This window comes from Lampetra planeri, chromosome 33 (genome assembly GCF_965212315.1).
Source record: "Lampetra planeri chromosome 33, kcLamPlan1.2.h2, whole genome shotgun sequence".
In the NCBI taxonomy this organism is placed as follows: domain Eukaryota; kingdom Metazoa; phylum Chordata; class Hyperoartia; order Petromyzontiformes; family Petromyzontidae; genus Lampetra; species Lampetra planeri.
The window spans coordinates 5,392,982-5,418,128 of NC_136139.1; the positions used below are offsets into that span (position 1 = coordinate 5,392,982).

At 47.3% G+C, this 25,147-nt stretch overlaps 1 protein-coding gene across 1 annotated transcript in view; it reads right to left on the reverse strand.

Annotated features, from left to right (window-relative positions):
- Positions 1-25,147, reverse strand: part of LOC144729652 (calpain-1 catalytic subunit-like) — a 43,080-nt gene that overhangs the window by 15,594 nt on the left and 2,339 nt on the right. The window contains exons 2-7 of the mRNA XM_078610062.1: positions 24,867-25,131; positions 22,979-23,048; positions 10,279-10,397; positions 8,554-8,687; positions 2,440-2,608; positions 790-873 (exon numbers count right to left, since the gene is read on the reverse strand). Of these exons, the coding sequence (XP_078466188.1) occupies positions 790-873; positions 2,440-2,608; positions 8,554-8,687; positions 10,279-10,397; positions 22,979-23,048; positions 24,867-25,109 (819 nt within the window). The 5' untranslated portion in view covers positions 25,110-25,131. The remainder of the gene's footprint in view (positions 1-789; positions 874-2,439; positions 2,609-8,553; positions 8,688-10,278; positions 10,398-22,978; positions 23,049-24,866; positions 25,132-25,147) is intronic.

A 25,147-nucleotide genomic window follows, 5' to 3' on the forward strand; every position in this document is an offset into this window, starting at 1 on the left:
CTGCGCGGTCGGACGTGGGACAGCATTGCGTGTGTACCGTGCGCTAATCGGCAGACGGCTGCCTCGTGCGGCTTTGCTTTGTGCGCCATCTGCCGCATAAAGCGAGGGAAACCAATGCTTCTTCAGGTACTGCCGATGGTTTTTCCCATTATGTACAAAGGCAGTTGTGCTTTTTACGCGTGTTTGCGTGTCGTTTGAAAATTGTGGTATTCCAGCCTGCGCTATTATTTCCGTTGCGTTAGGCTTTTCTCGTCAACTGCAGAACCGACGTGTTCTCCATCGGCTCCCCCTTGAGCGCATGCTCTCTTAACAGTCAGCACGACGACGTTACCGCGCTGCGTCCGTTCTCTGGTCCACGCTGCCTGACACAGCAGCTCGGTGCATTTTGCTCTCGGTGTCGAGCCGGCGTTCACGAGGGATGCCAGCCGGAAGGTGATTAATCACGGCTAGGGGTGTGGTGAGAAACTATTTTTTTAAATAAAACTAAAAAAAATATAACCAATTTTTCATTTTACCGGGCAAGGCTCTTTTTCAGATGCGTTCTGGCCACAAATGATAGCTCCACGGAGTGGCTTATCACGTGGAAATGTATAGCAGGCAAATACCCTAAGTGCGTGTCAATTATAAATGTGGAGGGAAAAACCGGAGGACCCGGAGAAAAATCCACACGACCACGGGGAGAGAGACACGCAAACTCCAAGCATACAAGGGGTCAGGGTTTGGATCGAACCCACGACCTCCTGTACACCAGGCGAGGTAAGTAACATCTCGCCACCGAGAAGCTCGCACCTGGTCCACACCCGTGACGGAGTAGGCGTGGCCCTTCACCAGCTTCCACGTCGTGATGGCCTCCGTGTCGGCCGCACTCGTTATCTGTTCGCGGGAATAACAGAAACAGACAGAATCGATTAAAACTGAAAGGCACCAAAGATCAACCATATAGAGTAGCGTTTAACAGACTGTTGAGGCAAGTGCTGTTAGCGAGCACCTATGGAAGGCCAACATGGCACAAGCTGGGGTTGGTGCCCAGCACCAAGCCCGGCCACCTTTGTCTCCCCAGTGCCGGGTATTCGTTTTTAAGGCTGAGTCGACCTAGGGGAGGGCCAAGGACCTGCACTCATACCCGTCACCGATGTTGGCCACAAGTGGGAATCGAACGTGGGTGCCCGGGTTCGTAGCGCAGTGCACTAACCACTGCACCACTGCTCCTCATACACAAACAAACCGCGCAGATACAAATCACTTCTTCAATAGCAACTGCGGTCGTGAAATGTGCGACCATCGTTTTCAGAATCAATGATTGATTCCGCAAGTCACGAAAATGGCATGGCGGTTTTTTGTCAAGTCACGAACGAACCGATTATAATGTCAAGTCAGGCTTGAACCGGTTGGCGAACGTTCCAAACCTCGCGGCACATTCCAACGCGATTGGTTAGCGGCAGGCATCACAGCCCTCGAGAGCCCAGCGGCAAAATAATAATAACAATGCTTTAATAAAATAATAATAACAATGCTTTAATTTTGTATAGCGTCATTCATGCTAATAGCATCCCATAACGCTGTACATTAATGATATATAAGGACCAAATCCCATGTGCAGCTACTACCAAGCAAGTGAAAACCCTATGACCAAGCAAAATGTAAAACGAAATTCAGATATGGCACCAAAATAAAAATCACAAACAACTAAAAAGTGATCACAACAAATAAATCAGTAAAATGTGTATTAACTTCTGGATAATAGCCTCCTCCCCACCACCATCATAATAATCGACATTATAGTCAGCCATTGTCTATCCACTGCTAGGTCAAGGCCTCTCCACGCCTTCGCTGTCACCCTACACGTGTCCGTGATGCCACAATCCTTCTCACGGAGCTGATCTCATCAGTCCCACCTCTGCAGCGGTGGAACTCTCGACCAAGCTCCCTCCTTTGGCTGCCGTTCCGTCAGCAGTCTCGAAGAAACCCTAAGTGTGCATGGTTTTCTAGACGCCCGCTATAGAATGCCAGTGAGAAACCCTCACGCGCAGTAAAACCCCCCAACAGATAGGATTTTATTAATAATAATTATTATCACCGAATCGCTCCATTCCCGCTGGTTTCTTCATGCCAAATAACAAGACACTCGCACTCATGCCAAGTGTCCAACAAGGGCGCCTTTGTGAGTGCACATGGCTGGCTGTGGCGCGAGAGAGCGAGCAAGCGGGCAAGTAGGCGAGCGAGCGCACGGATGAGTGAGCGAGCGAGCAGGTGAATTAGCTAAAGGTTGCGGAAGCAGACGAGTCAATAAGAGGGTGAACGAATGAACGCGCGAGCGTGCGTGTGAGCGAACAGGCGAGTCAGCGGGCGGGTGAATGGCCGATATGAGCGAGTACGATAAACAAGCGACTGGGTGAGGAGGCGGGCGAGCGAGCAAGTGGAGGAGCGGGGCTTGCGTACGTCGATGGAGCAGCCCATGAGCGAGCCTCTCTGCACGCCCTGGTTGAGGAGTTTCCAGAGGTTATGGGGCGCCTTGGAGAGGGTGAACGTCTCGGTGACACCGCCCGTGAAGTCCTCAAAGCCCTCGCTCGTGCTGCCCCCGGTCAGGGCCTCGTACGAGCCGTTCATTCTGCACGTGGGGGGCGGGGGGGCAGAGGGCAAATGTTAGAGAAATGAATTGCTGCTCAAAAGCTGCGTTTAAATCTGCACCACATCTGCACCTCCTCACGTGTGTTGTCAACATAATTTTTCATTATCTCGTGTGTGTGTGTGTGTGTGTTTTTGCTGCAAGCCATGGAGGCGGGGTTTATTTAACGTTGCCGTAATGGTCTTCGAAGCGTCACGGGCCACGCACGGCGATATTACATTTCCCGAGCTCGTTAATTTATGCATGATGCAACGACGGGCGAGCACGCTTTTGCTCACAGTGTGGGTGTGGTGGCTAAACGTGGGCACATGTTGTCACCGACACAGCACATTAAGTAACCGACGCATACGGGTTACACTATTACCGCTGCAGCTTTAAAAGATTAATTAAAAAGTTTTCTAAAAGTCTCACGACATACACCGAATCGTATGAATGTCATAAGTGGCTCCATCTTCAAATGGACGGTGGGCAAATGCAACGCCTCCGTGAGCTGGTCACAAGATTTATTGTGAGAACTCAACATTCCTATGACGAGGTTGACCTTACGAGGCGATGATGCACATTGATAATGATGGTGACGATGCTGCTACCAACGACTTAGAAAGACGTGCATCGCCTCTCGAACCATCATAAGGCGTGCATTTCAATGACAGTGCAAACTAAGACGGTGGCAGCACCCTTGTAGTGCCACGCTACATCGCTCGAAGACATTGTCATTCTTGTTATTATTAGCAACGACGCATACGTGAATGTACAAAAACAAAAACACAGCTGCAGCATGAGAACAATGAGCCCAGCCAAGTGGCTCGAAACCAGTTGGCAGTCTTCACGCGGGCCCCACGACGAATGCCATCAACGTGGTGACCAAAAATCTCCCGGCCTCCAGAGCGACAACACAAGCAAACCGAGCACTGCTTCGCTTCGGACAGTGAACGGGGGTCATTGGCTACGGCAACGAGGGATCCGCCACCCTCTCTCACCAGCTACGTGCGCGGCCGGACCCGGTGTCCCCGGATTACTGGGCATGAGGCCCACAAATTCACGCGAGGCCCACAAACTTCCTTCGGCAGGCGAGGCTGCGAAAGGAGTAAATGTTATCCATAGTTTTTTTTGTGTTAGAACTCGTAAAACCTCTATTATGGATAATAACGGTCGTGAAAGCCTACGTGTTAAACAGATTATGGGTGTTTTTAATAACGGTTTGGATGAAGGCCCCCCCCACGCGTTTTGGTCAAGGGGAGTGTTTTTTGACAATATTTCACCACGGCCGGTCAGGGCGAGTTGATGCCGTGGCTGCCCAGGACCGGTTCAGATGTCGCTCGCCACCGATGTGAGACATGGCTCGGATTTGGACTGAAGTCGCCGGGTTAATGGCGAAATACGCTCAAGCGCTACGCCGCTGCTTCTTCTTCTTCCAAAAACCTGTTTGAAGCGGCAACTTTGAAAGATGCAAGTTTTGCTTTTCTTCCTTAACTTTTGAATGTAACCCAAGCTGAAAACCGGTGTGGATTTGGAGTGAGCTGGACCAGGTTTGCCTAAACCTCACCAGGCACGACCAAAGGTCGCACAGTGGACATCTGTTTCCAATTAAGATGTATGGGCCACACGGAGAGTCGGTGAATTAGCAAACAAGGTTTGAATATTTTCACCGCTGGCAGTGGACTGTTTAACCTTGAGATTCTCAAAGTCCAGTCCCCACGCCCTAACCACAGTCCACCTTATTACATTTGCCAGTCTTTATTATTCCAATGCAAACTAAGCCGTTGCTCATCCGACTGGTAAAATGTAAACGAGGTTGAGCTACAGCTTAAGGACAAGAGTTTAGGGAAATTATGGCTAAAAAGACAGTGCATTCCATTTGCTATGTACAGCGTATATATAGCGTGTCGTTCTACTTATCACTGAGTATTTGTGACCTCAACGATGAGGCTATCCAACTCTGCAACGTTGGGCCTTGCCGTGACATCATTGGTATACAGCACCGTACTGTACTCCCATCCCGGTGACATTTACAATGCAACCTATCCAGCTTCGTCTACATCCATTTCCATTTTTCCCTCCTTCAACTGTGTTACGTTAAACGTATGCACGCCACACCTGTGACTAAGCGTCCAAAATTCTTTGGTTTGTATTTTTATTACGGGATGCAACCTAGCTCTTTCACCGACCTCTCGTTGTCACACTTGCGTCAGGGCTTTCCAATCGTCATCTCCGCCGCCGCCACCACCACCACCACAGCTCTCAACAGCTGTGATCATCCTCGTCCTACCCGCCGCATCGATCGGCCGCGTTTCACATTCAGCGCGCATCGCATTCGGACAAAAAACAACGATCTTCTTGGTTCTTTCGGTAAAGTCACGCAGAAGGGAAGTAATAAAATAATAAAAATAAAACTTAATAAAATAATTCTCACGACGTTTCGGCCACAACGCAAGCAGCCGTCCTCAGGTGAAACCAGGTCTGTCGAGAATTCTTTTATTATGTTTTATTTTTATTATTTTATTACTTCCCTTCTACGTGACTTTACCGAAAGAACCAAGAAGATGAATCCTTGCAGTCACGAAAGCTTTAAATCGAAAAAAAAACAACGATGTTTTAACGCGCCCGATTTTCTTGGCTCGCCTAACACCGCCTTTTGTTACCCATGTATAATATTTTTTAAAATACGGCGAAGTTGAGATTTCAGATGAAACGCCAACGTTTAAAGAAGGCGTCTGCTAATAATGCACGCACAACTAGCTCACCAAGCAGGGGGGGACGGGGGTGGCTGGGGGGGGGTGGCACGCTCACTGCGAACAGATAAATAACATTTTTGAACGCAACAAACGCAGTCTCTGAGCAAAGTGCTCACGAAGCACAATTGGCTATAAACAAAACAAGGGGGCTCCTCCGTGCATGCGAAATGCATCTCTTGTGCCGGAGAGGGGGGGGGGGTGGTCAAATCCATCTGTGTGTTTCTGCCGCTGCCTTGGGCTCAGAAGCACATCCTGCACGAGGGACTGAGAAGAATGTTTGGTGCTAAACGCTGCACTGTGAATTATAACTGTATATAATTTTGTTTTACATTTGTTATATATATTGCGCTTATGATTTGCAGGCTATTTTTTATTTATCTGTCTTTTTTGGGTTTTTATTTATTTTACTGTGACTTGTTGCGTTTGTCGGACAAGTGGCGACGGTGTTGTTTTTGTTGATGAAACACGATTCAAGAGCTCCCTGGCTCACAGGGTACTTCAAAATAAACTGAAATGAACTTTAGTAATAATTTTAGAACATCTGTTATTTGCGCCATTCTCATAGCGCGAGGCGATCGCGGAGGAAGGCGCCGGGTTTCACAGACGCGTACAGTCTGCCAGCAGGGGGTGACGTCGCTGTGGTTTTAATAAGTTAACTCATTTGTGTTGGTTTCTCTTTTGCTCAGCAGATCTGCCGAAACGCGCACAGGGTCTTCTCTCGTCTCCGAATGACACCACGCGTATCGCTGTTGTTAACGTTTTTTTTAATATAAAATATCTTTCATTCCACTTTATTGCCATTCTGGCTCAGGTATTTATGACTGGCTTAAGGTTTAGAAAAGGACCCCATGCGTGTGCTGTATAGTTTTCCTTGTCTCTGAGCTTATAGCTCAGATGCTCCAGTGCTGAGATTGGGCCTAATGAATACACAACCATTGACTATTTGAGGGAGGGGGGGGGAGGGGTTCGTGATTCTTCCACGTACTCAATATGGTTCTTCCGGCTTGCGAAATTGAAAGTCCTTCACAAAAGTTTACGTTGGTTTTTAAGAGGGCGAAATGTTTCGCGGGAATGTTTGGCGATTCATGGTCACGATTTGACTCAAGAATCTATTCATTATCGTCGTTATCACGTCGCGCGGTGGAAGTAGCGGCTGCTAGCGGCTGCCAGGGAGGAGAAGGGGGCGATCGCGCGAACCCATCTCAGACAGAATTTATTCATTGAAATGCGATGTTTGTAGCGTCAGCTTGAGATAAAATATAAAAATGAATGCATTTAAGTATCATGCCTTTCTAAAACGATACAAAACAAAACAATTCATTTTTATTTAATCTGGTAAGGCCCACGGAGCGATATAACTCTTTTTCAGAAGCGACCTGGCCACATATGATAGCTCAACAAAGTGGCTTATCACGTGGACCTTTTATAGCAGCCAAATACTCTAAATGCATGTTGATTTTAAATGTGGAGGGAAAATCCGGAGGGGACTCCAAGAAAAATCCATGCGACCACGGGGAGAACATGCAAACTCCAAATATACAGTCGTGAGGGTCGCGATCAAACCCACGACCTCCTGTCTACCAGGCGAGGGAGTTAACATCTTGGCACCGTGGTGCCAAGGGACCACACTTGATTTCGGATTTTTAAAGCTCGTACAGGGATGGTCAGCTATGCGGTACAGTGCTGACCGAGTGGTTTATTTACAAGAGAGAGATCTATTTATACACGGCAAGCAGCTTAAAAGACAAGCAGGCCCACTTTCTTGTACAGACAAATATCTCCAGTAACAGCCTTAAATAGACTGTTGGGAACAAATCCTATTAGTGAGCACCAATTAAGGTGTGGACAGCACCACACCCAGATGCCTTTGTTTCCCCAGTGCTTACAGACTTGCACCAGGTACTAATTTAAGGGTCAATCAACCTAGGGGAGGGCCCGGGACCGGTTCAAATATCACTTGCCACATCTTCTTCCTTCGTATGACGAGGTGAAATGTGCAACGTTCCTTGTCAATGTCGACGTTATTAATCCATTCTTTTAAGCCACTCACCACCGACATTAGCTGGAGCCAGAATTCAAACCCAGGTCGCCGGGTTCATCGCGTAGCACACTAACCGCTGTGCCACTGCTCCCAAACACTTTACCCGAGTTATCGACAGAATGTCAAATAGCTTTTTACATTTTGTATTATCTTTCGCCCCCAGGTTTATCGTAACTGAAGAGAGATAAAGGATATCTTCTAGAGTCTACTTATACACACACACACCTTCAAGCTAATCTTCAAATGTACATGAATCACATCACATGTACATACATGCCGCATCTCAGATTAGTATGGTTGGCTACATACATATGGTGCAAAAAATAATTTCAACTTACAAATCTGTAAATACATAAGCGACTGTACCCACGAACCCATGCGTCAGCTGACAAAACGACACCTTCACACAAACCTACTTCGTTAGCAGCAAAGACAACGATCCTCCATATAGCCTGAACAGACTGATGGGGCAAATGCTGTTAGTGGGTAGTACCTATGAAGGCCGGCACGGCACACGAGCGCATGCGTGGCCAGCACCACACCCGGCCGCCTTTGTCTCCCTAGTGGCGATGTTTACACACCACACCAGGTACTCACTCATCTGAGGCTGAGTGGACGTAAAAGAGGGTTCAGATAATCGTCACCGGCGTTGGTCTTGATCGGGAATCGACCTCGGGTCTCTGGGTTCGTAGCGCAGCGCGCTAACTGCTGCGCCACCCCTCTCACGCACGGGCAGACGGACCGAGGGGCACTTGCTGAACGTGCCCAGAGGTAGGGGTCGGCACGGTTTGGCTCAAACCACCAAACCGCGGTTTGAACCGAACCAAATCGGTTTGGTTTGGCTCTGTTTGAACTGGTTCGGTTTGGTTTGGGGCTACGAAAACCGACTCGGTTTGGCTCGGACAGGGTGGAACCGGCTCAAACTAGTTTGGTTCAAGCCAACTTAAGAGGTTTGGTTTAGCTTAGTTTGGTTTGGTTTTGGTTTGGTTTGGTTCAGTTGTCGCTGGTTTGGTTTGGATTGCTCAATTTGAAACCAGTTTGAGTCGGTTCAAACCGTGCCGACCCCTACCCAGAGGCTCACGTTGGTGGGGCGACGCGAGCACGAGAGCGCGAGCACGAGAACGAGAGCCCGAGAGCGTGAGCACACTCACTTGGCATAGGCCTTCTCGAGCAGCGCGCTCCAGAACTCGTTCCCTTCGGCCGAGTGGACGAACACGAGCTCCCCGGACTTGACGGGCAGGCGGTCGTCGATCACCACGTCCACCCACTCGCCAAACTGCCAGAACTGGCCCCGGCGAGACGCACGCCACCGGCAAACACCATCCACAAGCGCCGTTACGCACTCAAATGTATACGGTATACGCGTGTCTGTGTGTGTTTTATCCGGGTCATGCCTCTCATTCCCCAGGATAATCAAGAGTCGACCGTAGATATATGAATGAACTCGTAGATAAACTAACAGATCGGCATAGAGAGAGCTATTCGGGCTTAAACAAGTAATCTATTGATTAATATTGAATCTTTAAGCTCATGGCACGCATCGACTTGCCTGCGTAAGAATCGATGTTTTTCATTTTCTTATACGCTGTATACAAGTTTTATTTGGCCCTTCCAACCATTAGAAGCTGCTATATTCACAACAACGTTAAACCAATAAATGATTTCATCAAGTTGTAATGCAGCACTGTGAACATTTTATGAAATCGCTGAGGGCGATTGGTTAATTCAAGACAAAGAAGTTCAACATACATACATACAGACGCACGTACGTACGTTAAGAGATATTTTTTCCACCAAAATTTGTGCTGCTCTACATTACAAACGAATTAACGGGTCGCTGAAGACGGCAGCGGGTCATGGGCGTTTAATGTATGGCTCAGCCGACCTAGGATGAAGAGCCTGGGTTAGGTGGGCATCGCGCAACGACCGCGGACTGCGTGATGCACGCACGGGGAGCTCGAAAAAACCGGGTCGCGGGGATCGCACAGCGCGGGACAGGGCGGCACGGCGCGGCACGCGATGACACAACGACGGGCGAGGAAAATAAAAACGCCCCATGCAGTTCCTCGGGCCAACTCGCGTTGGAACGCCTCCCCGTGGCGTTCCACGGCGCCGGCCCCAGTTGAGAAATCGTTGGGTGGCGGCAATTGCCAATTTCGCCGGCGGTGATGTAACGCAATCGCCTGCCCACTGGTGTTTGCTCAGCGCGGTTTTCCCGGACATCGCCAAAGAGCTCCGGTTCACGGCTGGGGCACAGCAGGCCCTGCCACTTTTGTTTGCTCAGTACAGCCCACCTCACATATCAATGCAGGGATTGTAACAGTGTCCTATTGAGCAAAGAAGAATTTATCAATTGATATTTTACTTCAGCTAACACCATTCTGTTTGCAGCTGTCATGTTCTTGTGTTTGTACAATTGTGGTGTGTGCGTGCAAACACTGGGGTGGGTCAAGGCGAGAGATAGTGTAGCTACAGCGTGGATCGTTGCGTGCACAAACGTAAACACAGGTTGCTCATAATAAAGGTTTTTGGGTTAGATCGCGTTATTTATAAATGTGTCGTTTATTATTTAGATTTTTAGCTGCTATAAATGTCCAAATGACAAGCCACTTTTTGAGCTATCATTTGTGGCCAGTTTGCAAATGAAAAATAAGTTCATACCTCATTGGGCTTTGCCTGGTGGGGTGGGGATGGTTTAGTTTTATTTGTATGTTTTTGGGTGATTTGTTCACCTTTGTTATACTTGCACTACTGTCGTGTTTTTTTTGTATTGTTCGTTGCTGTAACGTCTGGACCCCGCACCCATACTGGCCATCTGTGATGAAGTGAAAGCTCTTTATCACAAATATAAGAATCTGATTCTGAAGTTGTCGCACCTGGAAATGGAAGATACCGGCGTAGCCACCGGTGAACTCTTGGCCCGAGGGTACGACTCGCGCTAGCAGCTTCTCGTTCAGCGTCAGGGAGGCGATAGCCGCCAGCAGCCAGCAGTCGCCTGGAATGACAACGCACCCGCCAAAACGTGTGTTAAGTTGGTTGTCCTTCCGCACCTCCGATGAGCACGATTGGCTACGTACGGTGCGAAAAAAGTTCTACATGCATACATAAATCGTTAACACGTCCCTAAAACCTCCCAAAATATTCATCAATGCATCCGTCAAAATAATAAATCGACACATCCGTTGAAAAAGTCACCATTAACCCATGCGCCAAATCATCAACATATCCGTCAAAAACTTAATGATCAACGCATCCGTCAAAAACAATCATAATAAACACATCAATTTAAAAAATCCATAGAACAAACGAGACGTACAATACAACCATGAACCCAGGGTTGGGTGGCTGAACTCTTACTTGCCAAGTGGCTGGCCAAATCCACCCCTGGCCATTCAACAAAAGGTGACAGCTTCAATAACGAAAACAAAACCAAAAACTTCAAAATCATGGTAAGTATTGTCGTTGCTTTGACTTTGCATTAACACATACCATAGCCACGTGACTGTGACATCACTAAAGTACCATGAAGACGCTCCTGCCCATGACTTTAAAGTATATTTATTTATACTCTTGGTTCTTTCGAAAGTCACTTTACCGAAAGAACCAAGAATATGAATCCCTGCGGTCACGAAAGCTTTAAATCAAAGTATTTTTTATTTCATCAAGAATGTATCAATAATGTGTTGGACAGCACGGGACACTCTGCCTAGGTGCGCATGTACAAGATACCATCTGTTTGATTTTGTTTGGGTTGATCATATTTTAAACTACAGTACAGACAAAAAAAATGTAAACATGCACTGCAGCAGTTTGTGAAGAGCGGAGGTAATATATACCTTGAAAATGTACGTTGAACTTGTTGAACTTCTTTCGCATCGTACATAGCCAACTATGCTAATCGGAGATGCGGGAAAAGATACTTTAACGCTTGTCGATAAACATCACTTATGTAAACTCAATGCAACAAAAGACATCATAAGCGAATCCTACATGCTGGTATAAACTACATCGTTCGTTTACAACATCGCGTGGGTGAATTCTATGCAATATCGTAAATCAAACGAGATATGTCGTTGACAATCGGCGGGAAGCGGCGGTGCTTTCCACATGGCTGCGTTATAATTTTTTGCGACCATGATATTACGGAAATGTTCTTCAATATCAAGGGTGGGAAAAACCTGCAGCCCAAGGCCACAGGAGGTGTATGTAATGTGCCCATGGGAACCGGCGTGCTTGCTGCTTTACGAACTAAGCTACGCTTGTTATCTTTCTTAACTGGCAAACAGCCCCCATGTATATCGGTTTCACACCAACATGCGGAGTTTTAAACATGAAACTAATTGCTTGGTGAAGTTGCTGCGTTGGCAGGAGTGCGCAAAAGCACAACTACTGTCATAACGAGACTCAACGCATTCCCTTTTTTTAACGTGCTATGAAGAAGGGCCATTGTCTGAAACGTCGCCTATGACCGTACTTTTTTTGTAAGGTCACAATTGTTGTTGACGAACGTATTGATTCTTTAAAAAAAACATTGCTTTCAACAACTGACTGCATTATTTTTTAAGTAACAGTTCCGAGTCCTTGCCTGCTGGATTATATGTTTTGTTAAATTTGGATCTGCCGCAAGCGCCTTAGCCACACGTTTTGAACTTCAGAACTGCGACTCCCTCCCCGACATCAACGACGTCCATAAATTACGTCACGCGATTTTGGACGATTTTTGACCCCCCCCCTCGTCACACGGCGTTACAAAAAGTCAGACCCCCTCAAATATGACGTCGCAAAGCTCTGCCCCCCCTCCCCAAATTAGACGTCACACACCTAGGGGGTGGGGGGGGTCAGGCATTTGTGACGATGTGTGACGAGAGGGGGGGGGGTTTAGAAATGTGACGTCACATCAAAATGCGCAACTTTAAATACATATAGACAACACGTTCTACTTAATTAAATAGACTTTTTAATAAATGTGTTCTCCTACAACAGAGTGCAGCGGCACATTAAATACGCACTACAATGACATTAGTTTAAAGCGATTTGAAGAATGTTTTATTTTCGGGGGGGGGGGGGGGGCAGAGCTTTGTGACGTCATAGTTGAGGGGGGGTCTGACTTTTTGTGACGCCGTGTGACAAAGGGGGGGGGGGGGCAAAAATCGTCCCAAATCGCGTGACGTCATTTATGTACGGCCCCTAAGGCGCTCGCCGCTCTCCATCCTGACCGCAGGTCACCGCGTAAACCTGAACGGCTGAGAACGGCTCAGGTGTGGGGGGGGGTGTGGGGGGTGTGGGGGGGGTGTGGGGGGGTGTGGGGGGGGGTGTGGGGGGGGGTGTGGGGGGTGGCAAGCAGTGCTGTCAGCACCTATGAAGGCCGGAACGACACACGAGGTGGTGGGTGGGTGGCCAGTGCAAAGCCCGGCCGCCTTTGTCTCCCTAGAGGCGATGTTGACTACACACCGCACCGGGTACTCATTTTGAGGCTGAGTCGACCTAGGGGGAGACCCAGGACCGGCTCAGATAATCGTCACAGTTGTTTGGCCGTCAGCAGGAATCGAACTCGGACCGGCCGGGTTCGTGGTGGCAGCGTAGCGCTAACCGCTGCGCCACCACTCCCCCACCCACTCACCACCAGCTGCTGCTGTTGTTGTACCCTTGGCAGCAGCAGCAGCAGCAGCCGCACCCCCCCGAGTTTCTAAATAAAGACAGCGTCCTGTACAGTCGAAGGCCCCAGCGAGGGGGGCTGGGTGGTGGCGTTGGCGGCATGGGGGAGGCCGTGGCCTGGGGGCACCGCAATGTCGAGGCGGAGTGGCGAACGGAACGGGCATTCGTGAAGGGCTTGTTTCAATTAGAAGAAGAACAACACCTATCGCAACTTCTCCAAACAGGAAACAACCAAAACGTGTGTGTGTTTGTGTCGAATGAGTGGCTGGTGTGGGGCGTAAACATCGCCACTGGGGAGATAAAAGCAGTCTGGTGTGGTGTGGTGGTGGTGGTGGCCACCCACCCCTCTCCTCTTGTGTGCCGTGCCGGACTTCATAGGGTGACACTTACTCGATAACAGCACTTGCCCCAAAAAGTCTGTTAAGGCTACATGGGGGATCTTTGTTTTTTTCTATCTCTATGTGGGTGAAACTAAATGTGTAAAGTCGTACACAACGGTTGTGGTGAATTGCAAAGCCGGCATGTGTCTAAAAACGTTGTTGAAATGTAACTTCGAATGTGCAACATTGATGCACACGGGTCGGTCACAATCTATCCACTGCATCGCCATCTCTCGCGGACTTGCGATGTAACGCCCTGTTAAATAGCTGCTACACGCGTGCCCATTTTGATACAGCGATGTGAGTTTGTGTGCATGCGGAGACACATAAGTCACACCGTCTCTCTTGTTTCATCACGTGAAAATGCCGACAATAAATAAGCCAGTAATACACTTATAATAATTAAAACCTAACGCATACATTCACACACAGATACACAGCTAAAGGAGGAAGATAGTTTTAAACTTTGGGAGCTGATATTGATTATGAACTGAAATGTACATGTAATATTATAAAACCTGATAGGCAATGATGACCATAAAAACATATATGGCCCCCAAACAATTCGAGAAGACAATTGCCGTCCTGTTTATAATCCCAATTTAATGACGTTAGGGATATCCCCGGTACGAAAATCAATCAGCGGTTGTGAAATATAACCGGCGGTACAGAGGTCAGGGCGTTGATCTGTGGCACTGTTGAAATTCTGTGTTCGAATCCTGGCAGCCACCGGGGAATAAAACCAGGCTCTCAAGTTTAAAGAGTTGATCGTCTCAGCCCATAACAAACAACAACAAAAAAACCATACAATTAAAATTTGGTTCTGCACCTCATTTGGCAACATTCCATCTGAGAAATTAAAAATATTGGTGAGACTGTCATGTGATAAACATTACTCTCTGCGGTGGGGCAGGTGGGAAAAGTGTTGCCTGTTAGTGCGTGGATCAAAGGTCACTCGAAGGGATCTCATAAATAGTTGTGTGATCTTCTTGGTTCTTTTGGTAAAGCCACGTAGAAGGGAAATAATAAAATAATAATAAAACAGACCTGTTCTTCACCTGAGGACGGCTGCTTGCGTTGTGGCCGAAACGTCGTGAGAATTGTTTTATCATATTCTTTTTATTATTTTATTATTTCCCTTCTACGTGACTTTACCGAAAGAACCAAGAAGATGAATCCCTGCAGTCACGAAAGCTTTAAATCGAAATTTAGTTATGTGATATCCGCTTCTGTGGGACCACGCTCTAACTGCTATTGCGAGAGTTCTGAGTATATTCTGGGGCTCGTGACACGTACCCCAGATTAATTTGGGGGAGAGGACAAAAATAAACAACAAAATCCCTTGTGTGACTTGGTTGATGGCAAATGCAGCAGGTGCATCAAAAGCAATCGTGGTTATGGTGATAGTTACCAAAAAAAAACCCACAAGCGCTGAAAAGCCATTCCCCAATCCGGACCAAAAGGCAAGGCAGAGTTGACCCAAATGGCCTCAGGGCCACGTGGTGGAAATGGTGCACGAACAACGTTTGAAAGTCATTCATCATAAAACAGGTAAGGGGCATCATGAGAAATAATATCACCACACACAAATGTCACAATGGTATGCCTTAACCACGACTGGACATGGCACTTCGTCTCATAAATAAAACTCGACTTCTTTGCAAAAATAAAAAATAAACCTTCAAAGAATGTAAATAAAAAAGATATTTCACAATCTCTCCACAAACACATGAAATGTCACTTGAGTAAGCTGCCATTTACAACCCACCAAGGTGTTGCAATCAAATATATAAATCATGTTTAACACGTAGTAGGCTTTCGCAACCCATATTATCTATAATAGGTTTTTTTGTGGGGTTAGATCCCGTAAATATAAATGCGTCGTTAAATCCGCCGCAAACCTGACACAGCCAATTAGTAAGGTTTGTCACGTAAATTAGTTACTACGTGAGCACACCGGTGTGTTGAAGAGTAAACCCACAACATTTACAATGTTTAAATGTTTGTTTCCTATACGCAGTTACGTGAATGTTAAGTATCGATGTGCATTGATGTGTCATTGAATCACTACATGAAACGCTATATGCCCACTTGCTACATGTCTACGAAATAAAAGTTGGGATCCACCGTTCCTTGAGAAATCATGAAAACCGTGTGTAATAAAAGATTATGACAGTAATCGCAAGTGACAATTTGTGTAATATGTAAAATGTGAGTCACTAAAAAAATCTGATAGAACGTGCAATTTCGTTACTAGTACAGCACACACAGGTGTGTTAGATAATAAACAAACATTTACAATAATGAAATAACGGATCAAGAAAACGCCCCCAACTACAACTTTTGGTGTCAAAGTGTGGCCCACTGCCTTGGGCACGTGACGAGCTGAGCTCAACTCCAAACAAACAAAGATCTCCCCCCGTTTAGCTTGTAACAAACTGTTGGGGCAAGTGCTGTTAGCGAGCACCTATGAAGGCTGGCACCGTGGCACACGAGGGGGTGGGTGGCCAGCACCACGCCCGACCGCCTTCGTCTCCCCGGTGACTCATTTGTGGCCGAGTCGACCTAGGTGCGGCCCAGGACCGGTTCAGATAATTATCGTCACTGGGTGTGTGGCCGTGAGCGGGAGTCGAACTCGGGTGCTCGGGTTCGTAGCGCAGCGCGCTAACCGCTGCACCACCGCTCACGAGCTCAACTCCACTCGAGAAGACACAGCAACAACAGCAACAACAATAATCAGCTTGGGGAATGTTTACTCTTGCCAGCCAGACCGGTTTTCTCCACCTTAAAACAAATCGCCTGGAACTCTGGCCATGGGCCAATGACTCAAAAGAGTTGAACGCGGCACTATTAACCGCTCTGCGTTTCATCTTCTTGGTTCTTTCGGTAAAGTCACGTAGAAGGGAAGTAATAAAATAATAAAAACACAACTTTACCGAAAAAACCAAGAAGATGAATCCCTGCAGTCACGAAAGCTTTAAATCGCTCTGCGTTTGCTTGTTTTAAACTGTCGTTTGCTTATCCATTTCAGTAACTTATGTGGTAGCTATCGATGATGGCTATTCGCACGATTTCGTGTTTATTTTATTTTGTACTATCAAAAAGGTTTTTAAAATGACCGGAAACCTTTTTGCCATCTGTGCTTGCTGTGCCGATTCCCCACCCACTCCAGGGTTCCTGGCCCAAAAAAGTGTAATACTCTCGTTAAGGAAGTTGCTAAAGCATCACCCCCCCCAGCCCCACCACTTGCAGGATCTTCCTAACAAAAACATGTCTCGACAAACGTCCATCCACAGCACTCCCCCACACACACCTTGCGTGTAAGTTGGGGGGTTGTTACAGCTTTCCCCACCACGCCGTATAAGAATGGTTTACCCTTTCTGGCAATAAAACAGGTGTTAAGATGTTAAAACGCCAAACAGAAACCTTTTTGCAAGGAATCGTGTCTGCATTAACCACACATACTTGTGGTGAACATGCAAACAAACAAACACGCTCTGGTAATATATGCATTGTCTTTGAAACGGATTGGTCCACACCAGAGACAGCTTTTTTAGAGCCTAGTCTCAAACAGTGCTCGACCAGAGGACGCCAAAAGGCGAACAACACAAAGACAATGTCACTATCAGGACATTGAGAGCTCGGGGTGAGCAGCTATATCGTTGGGACCTCACTTGCTAGTATCAAAATATAGGAATATGTTTTACCCTTTCTGGCAATAAAACAGTTGTGATAAGGGAGGTCGCACGATCCACCACGCCGGTCAGTAGAGGGGGTGCAGGCGGCGAGCACAGATGTGGGGGGCATACAAGTACAGTACAATGGAATTTGCTGCGCTGCCCTCTGCTGCCCACATAGTCGCCACCTCAGCCCGATGGCATCTTTGTTGTGAATGGTGGTCACCCACAGAGGCACTATCCAGTTGCAACCCCGCTCAACTCCTCTGCTTACGATGGTATCCGGGCAGCATTCCGGGTAACTCGGTGAAAGGCCCGGATAAAATGCTGTCATTATAATGGTTGTATTTCTTGCCCAGTGCCTTTCTCCCACCACCGTGCCCCTCTAGCCGAGCATCGCCACCGGGCCCGAACCAAAGACAACAACCCGCCGTCAGTGACAGGCACCAGCGGGACTCCTCCGATGAAAGTGCTTTATAATGGCCTCAGCAGATGAAGACAGAGACTCATTTGTATTCGTGCTGCCGAGTCGGTTGGATAGCCGGAAGAATCAACGGCGCTTGATGCCGAAAGCACGATACCTTGGCCAAAACACGGCCAAAGCTGCTTGCTGCGTGTGCCGTTTTTTCCCCAAAGCATCGACATATACGCTTGTGCCCGCGACTTGCTTCTCCGCAGGTATTTTTTCTCCACCGTAACTCAAAGCGTGCAGCATCCGTTTTCATAAACGGTCCGACATTATGAAAACGAAGTTTCCTCTGACCGACCACATCGCTGGCACACTCACGTCCGAATGCAATCACTCGCCGACTCTATTCAACTGTTTACATACAAATAAACAAAGTGTGAATAAGTCAAACCTGAGCTTTACAAATCAAACGAGTGAACACAATTGAGCCTACGCAAAGGGGAACACTTGTATATCCTTTCAATGCCCTGCCAAGGGTTTCCATCAGTGCCTGTCGGCAGGAACCGGGGTCATGTACAACCATGCCCCTTTTAAAGCTTTCGTGACTGCAGGGATTCATCTTCTTGGTTCTTTCGGAAAAGTCACGTAGAAGGGAAATAATAAAAATAAAACATAATAAATTATGTTATGTTTTATTTTTATTATTTTCATATTTCCCATAATAAAATATTTTATTATGTTTTATTTTTATTATTTTATTATCTCCCTTCTACGTGACTTTACCGAAAGAACCTAGATGAACCATGCCCCCGTTCATAAACACGCTCCAGACCTTCCTCTTCGCTTCTGCCTCTAACCATCTCTTCTCCAGAACATACAGGATATATATCCTGTTAAAGAAATCTATGAACACACCCCTTATATCCTAAGTGTGCTTATATCCGATGTGTGCTTGTGTCAGAAGTTTCACACTTACACCCACCAGTGCAAAGACGTATTGCTTATAGGAGACCTGTGCATATTTATAAGGTCATGCTTGTGTCCATCTTATATAATCGTCACACTGTTTGTGTACGGCAGCTTGGGATGCATTTAGACTAAGACGCTAAGTAAATCGAAGCTCCGTTTGTAGTGTCGGGATTTCATCTTCTGGTGCCATCTCCGGCTCACGATTCCGTGGTCACATTCCACCGTCGCTGTCCACCCCTTGCCAGCAGCGCCTCGATGTTCACCCGGCATTCTTCCAGTTGCTATCTCAGATTCCAAAGAACACAGGATGAGATGTTACTATCCTTTGTGCAAGCACTTCCAAGAGTTCATGAACAGTGAGCCTGGTGAAATTTGGGGAGCGCATCGTCAGTAGTGAACCTTTGGGTCCTAGGGTGTTTCGGCCTTTCATACTATACACCCTCCCCAAAGGCGGCCAGCGACAGGGTGATCAATCCTACGCTTGCGTCCCATTCCCAATTAGTCATAGGAGTTGCCTTGTTGTTGATAGCCAACATCCCAAAAGAGAGTGTACTCCATCCCAACGCTGGGAGTCATTGGATTTCAAAAGCGCCACCTGGCAAATGGCGACAGCCGGGGCAAGTCAGATGGCACCAGGTCACAGTGAGGGGGTGGGCTGAGATGAGTGACGGGAAGGAATTAAAGAGAATAACTTCCCCGAAGTAGTCTGGCGAAACGCGGCAACAGGAACGTGACAGTGGAGGACTTTGTTCGGCCCAAGCTGACGAGGGGTAATGTGTTGATAGTTTGCTGAATCGGTCTCTCAATTGAGTCGATGCAATTAATTTTGGAGTGACGATTCAATTAAAAAAATATATATTATTTCTGGTCTGATTTGTAATCTAAAGTTTGTATTTATTCAGGATTTTCATATCTCTTTTGCCAAATGTTGCTTGTTCCATTGACCTAAATGCCCCGTTTGTATATTTATAGCCAAAGTCAAAGTGATTTGCCGCTCAACGAGCAGCATTGAGGCGGTCCCTTATCTATTGTTCAAAGCCCTGAGTCGGTGGTGGAAATTCCACATTCCTACAGCGGGGCCGAGTCTATCCATAGGAGAACCATGGTTGACTTCCCCACAAAGTGGAATTCATTGTATCGACCCCCAGAGCAATTATAGGCCGAGTAAACCCTCAACCAGGATTTGAACTCACAACCTTCTGAGTGCAAGCCACTTGCTCTACTGCTAGGCCACGTGGCCGGAAAAAACAATTATATACATACATAGCATATAATTGAGTTTCATGATTCAATGCACGTACGAATGGATCGTTACATCATTACTTACCTACCTGTTAAGGCTGACTGGCCAAAGAAAGTGAGGCCTGCCGAGAATTATTTAAGTTTATGAGCGTAAAGTTCACAAGAGTTATTGGCAAGTTTGTTGTTGTTTGTCTTATAACCCAGTGCTGCAGCATGGCTACACACAGTGTAATACAATTCGGATTTTTATGGCCTTCAAATGCAACCGCAACTCAAGACACTGAGCAGAAACAGTAGGCGTGTTTATTTCATAGAGGTGGCCAGTCATTGCCTAGAGGAATTTTAGGTGTATCTTGTAATTTTATTGTTTGTTGCGGTTGAACCCAAATCAAGAGCCGAATGGCTCACAGGGTAAATCCTAATAAATTAAACTGAAACTGAGTAGAACATTTTCTTCGAGTTTGCTTTTGGAACAGGGGAAGGGAGTTGACAGCACAAATAGCTGGGGCGGGGGGGAAGAGAGTTTGTAGATCTTTGGGGGCAGCAGAGGAGAAGAAGCGACCTACCACGGAGTGAAGGTTGAGCGGGGGCTTCTACAGAAATCACCGGTCAGAGTTGCAGTCCCTCTAATGTACAGCACGTCACTACTGCGCAGGTTTTTCCCGGCTGTGCTTATGCAGCTCTCCGATGCGTGTTGGGGTTGTGCCGTGTGCTGCTCGGCATGACGCTGGACGTTTGAGCTCTGCATGCCGGGAGCTTCTTCATGAAGAAGATCAGGTAATATAAAAATAACTTACATTTCTAAAGTGCCTTTCTACTAGGTTACTCAAGGCACTGTATACATCACGAAGAAATGGGAGGAAAAACTAAGGAGACAAATGGAAGCTCATTTATGGAACTGAAAGAAAGAGAAAATAATTCCATCTCATGGTCATAAACAACACTGAGGGCAAGGCATTGCAGAGCCACCAAGAAGCAGCACAACAGGAGCACCCATTGTGTGGAGCCAAATCCGGGGAAAGCACAGGGCACCAGCTTCTTGGTTCTTTCGGTAAAGTCACGTAGAATGGAAATAATAAAATAAAACATTATAAGATAATTCTCACGACGTTTCGGCCACAACGCAAGCAGCCGTCCTCAGGTGAAGACCAGGTCTGTCGGGGAGACAGCGTCATTCATTCAGACGCTGTCTCCCCGACAGACCTGGTCTTCACCTGAGGACGGCTGCTTGCGTTGTGGCCGAAACGTCGTGAGAATTATCTTATTATGTTTTATTTTATTATTTTATTATTTCCATTCTACGTGACATTACCGAAAGAACCAAGAAGATGAATCCCTGCAGTCACGAAAGCTTTAAATGTAAATTTTAGGGCACCAGCTATCGAAGCGCGAAGCCTGCGGGATTGGCCACGCATATGGGGTCAGCAAATATGCGAGCTAACTTGGTTGTCCGCTTTTGAGAGCCTTACAAAGTCAAAAGGAGAATCATTAACTTCACTCTGAACTTTATAGCAAGCCAGTGAAGATCAGCTAGGACCGGACTAATGTGTTCAAACGTCGGGAGTCTTGAAAAGATTCCGGCAGCCGAGTTAAGGACGAATTTTCAATTTATCCAGGACTTGGGCAGAGGCACCAAACAGAACTCATTGCAATAACTGAGCCTTGCAAGCACAAAGGCTTGCGTCAGCCTTTCCGCATGAGAAGTGGACAAACAAGGTCTCAGACGAGCGATCTTTCTAAGATGAAAAAAAGCTGCGATGGTGATGTTTTTTTTTACGAGCCTTAAATTATAGGGCCGAGTGGAAAATAGCACGGAGATTTTAACAACCGGAAGTGCGAAAGCAAAATTGTAGATGCTGAGAGTCCACAATCAGCAGTATCTCTATTTTCGCAACTGCTTAACTGCAGAAAATCAGACTGAAACCAAATCTTGAATAGCGGTCAGAATGACATCAAAGACGAAAGGGCCAGGGCGATATCCAACTTTGATACATTTTAAAGTGTCATCTCTAGAGCAATGGTATTTACTACTATACCGCTGAACGATCTGACCGAGTAGTGGCACGTAGATGCCAAACAACGCCGGACCACGCTCCGTGCCCTGAGGGACAACAACGTGACATGGCCAGTATCACAAAAAGGATGGGCCCTAGGGCCACAAAGTGTCTCTGGCCTGTCGAATACGACCGAAGCCACAGACGTGCCATGCCGGTCACCCCAACAGTCGCCTCAAGGCCATGGCAAAAGGACACCACGATCGACAGAATTGAAAATGCTGCACTCAGGTCTGGTAGAAATAGTGTACACGATGCGCCAGAGGCAGCAGCCATGAGAAAATCATTTGCGACCTTGACCAGGGCATTCTCCGTACAATGCGCAACCCGGAAACCCAATGGAAGGGGCTCTAAAAGCCCATTTAATGTCCAGTAGTCTTGCAAGTGTGTTGCAACCGCACACTCCTGAATCTTAAAACAGAAAGATAAGATTCGAGATTGGTCGAAAGTTTGTTAAATACGCTGGGGAACTAGGTTTGGTTGTGTTGTAGCTGCGCAGGAAGGGCCGTGGGATTTGGATCGAACAAACAAGTGATTGGCTTCGAGCTAACAATTTCCGTCGATGAGACACCTGAAAAATAAGCCAATGGGCAACCCACAAAAGTTCCTGGAGACTCGGCCAAACCAGATTCAGACAAAATGAAGGAAACACTGGATCAGATATTTTCAACCTTCGATGAAACGGAGGAAGGTGTTGCAGAGCTCAGTAGTGGGTGATAGGGGGCGACTGCACAGCAGGTTTAAGAAGGCGCTCGACAATTGAAAAAAAGACCACGTGGGGCTGCGCTTCTTTATCTGAATAAGCGAGGACTGCAAACAAAGTTTGGCACTATGCAGAGCAACCCGATCATTCGGAAGGTGGAGCTTGCAAGCCTTGTCATGAACTGTACACGTAGTGGACCTCCATTTCTACTGGAGACAATGCACAACGGCCTTCAGAGGCCCAGGATGCTCATTGGTGGTGCAATGTCTTCCAGGATAAACGCGGCACAACTTGAGAACACACCGCGGGAGCCGAGCGGTAATCATTGCGTTCAGCACAACCACCGTGGTCTCAAGCACCGGGCAGAAACTACACCAGGCACCTTAGCGCATCCCGCTTGTCTTTTCAGCGTATATCTCGCGCGACAAGGCAAGGCTCGCCGCAGGCAAGGGAATGCCAAATGGGGTTGCGGCTCGCTGGAACTCACCCAAGCTGCCTTGGCAGATGTCCGTGCGCGTCGCTCCTCCCACAATGAATTGCGGGTTTGAGCATATCTCCTGTTAGTGAGGGAAGCGGTGAAGGGGGCAGCACAGCAGGTAACAGAAAAACAATGGGAGGGGGGTGGTCAGATTATACACACACCCACACGTGCAAAAGCAAGCAAGGCAAAGAGAGAGAACTCCCGTATAGCCTGAACAGACTTTTGGGGCAAGTGCTGCTAGCCATTAGCACCGATGTAGGCCGGTACGGCACATGAGGATGTGGGAGGCCAGCACCACGACCCGGCCGCCTTTGTCTCCCCAGTGGAGATGTTTACACGCCACTCTGTGTACTCATTTGAGGCGGAGTCGACACAGGGGAGGTCCAGGACCGGTTCAGATAATCGTCACTGGTGTTGGCCGTGAGTGGGAATTGAACTCGGGTTGCTAACCGCTGCACTATGGCTGCCGACAAAAGCATGCAAACACACACAAGGTAATGGCATGTTTCAATTCTAGTCATGAATGCATGTAAAACACACGTGCACATTCACACGGACACGAAGTTACGCGGTCATAATACAGTGTTAGGAGTCACACCAGGCCCGGTAGTTGTGCAACACTGTACACACTAAAGGGACAACGCCCAAGAATGGATCTTTTTTTTTAAGTTGAGAGCCTGTAACCACGTATAATCCAACCCTCGTGAGGCATAATCCATAATTTTAGTGAATGCCATGCTAAACAACGTGCACATTGCTAGAGTAGAAGCCCTTGAGGTGGGAATTGCCAAGAATTAAAATCATGTTGTAAATCAATGCATGAGGATGAAGACAGGGTCGATATTTTAAACGATATTGACGATTAAATCACCAAACTTCGTAATATGTATGTGTGTTGAACTTCTTTCACACCATACGTAGCCAACCGTGCTAATCGAAGGTGCGGGGGGGGGGGGAGTATAATAAACTAAACACAAAAACGCAGTTCTATAGAAATGAGTGTTCAATCGAGGTTTCAAAGTGCATAGCTCCAGTGGCTTCCTCTAATATCGTAAGGAAGAGTTTTTCCAGACGGGCGCGGAAGTGCATCTGAAAGCGTGCGATGCAGTGACCGTCTTTGTTCGCTGGCTAGCCAAAAGCCGCTGCAAGGATGACCGGATTCCGCGTGATGGATTATGCTCCTTGACAAGATCAGCAAGGTATTGCCGGTTTATTTGTGGCAAGCGGTTAGTGTGTAATGAGTGCGACCTTTTTATGTGCATGTTAAGCAATCGAAAGCCAATGCAGCTCAGCGTTACCATCAGAAATTAAATTACCACCATCGATGTTATAATCGCCACGACTGCTACTATTGCCATGGCATCTGTCAAAACATGCAATAATCACTATACCCAATAATCACAATACTATCAACACCACAACCATTAATACTATCAACATCACGATCACAATCATCACAAGTTCACCACCGCAGCCATGAATATGAACACATCACAACTGCCATCACTTTCTAATTTGAATTCTCATCACTACCATGAACATCAACACAATGATTACCACCACCACCCCTACCAACACCATCAACAAACACGATTACAATAACTACCAAACATCCATCATCATCTTCATGCCCAACTCCATCGTCACCAATATCACTGTGATTAACCACACGACCACCACAAACAACAAAGCCATCAATAACAACACCATTACAATCACAAACAACCACCAAGACCAGCAGCAGCAGCAATATTAACATCAATACCAGAACAATCCTACAACATCCACCAACCATAACATCACGACCAACACTGTTATCATCATCATCTATGCCTCCATAAGACCACCATAACAAGCACAACCATCCACCAACATCGCCACCACCACCACGCACCGTAGGCCGACGCCACTGCACTCCACGTGTCTTGGACGAGCCGGGTCCCAGCTCCTTGAAGCCGAGGGAGGCGGCCGTGGCGGGGAAGCGGTCGTCCTCAAAGAGGGTGCCGTTCTGCAGGCACCAGCCCCGGATCTTCTCGAAGTCCTGGCCCAGGTGTTTGCTGGACCTCTCGCTCGTGGTGCCCACGCCTTCCGCCTTGTCCAGCTGCCTCTGCAGCCGCGCTGTGATGCCGTACACCATGGTGTCTCCTCGTGCGTTGCCTCTGAAATTGACCAAAG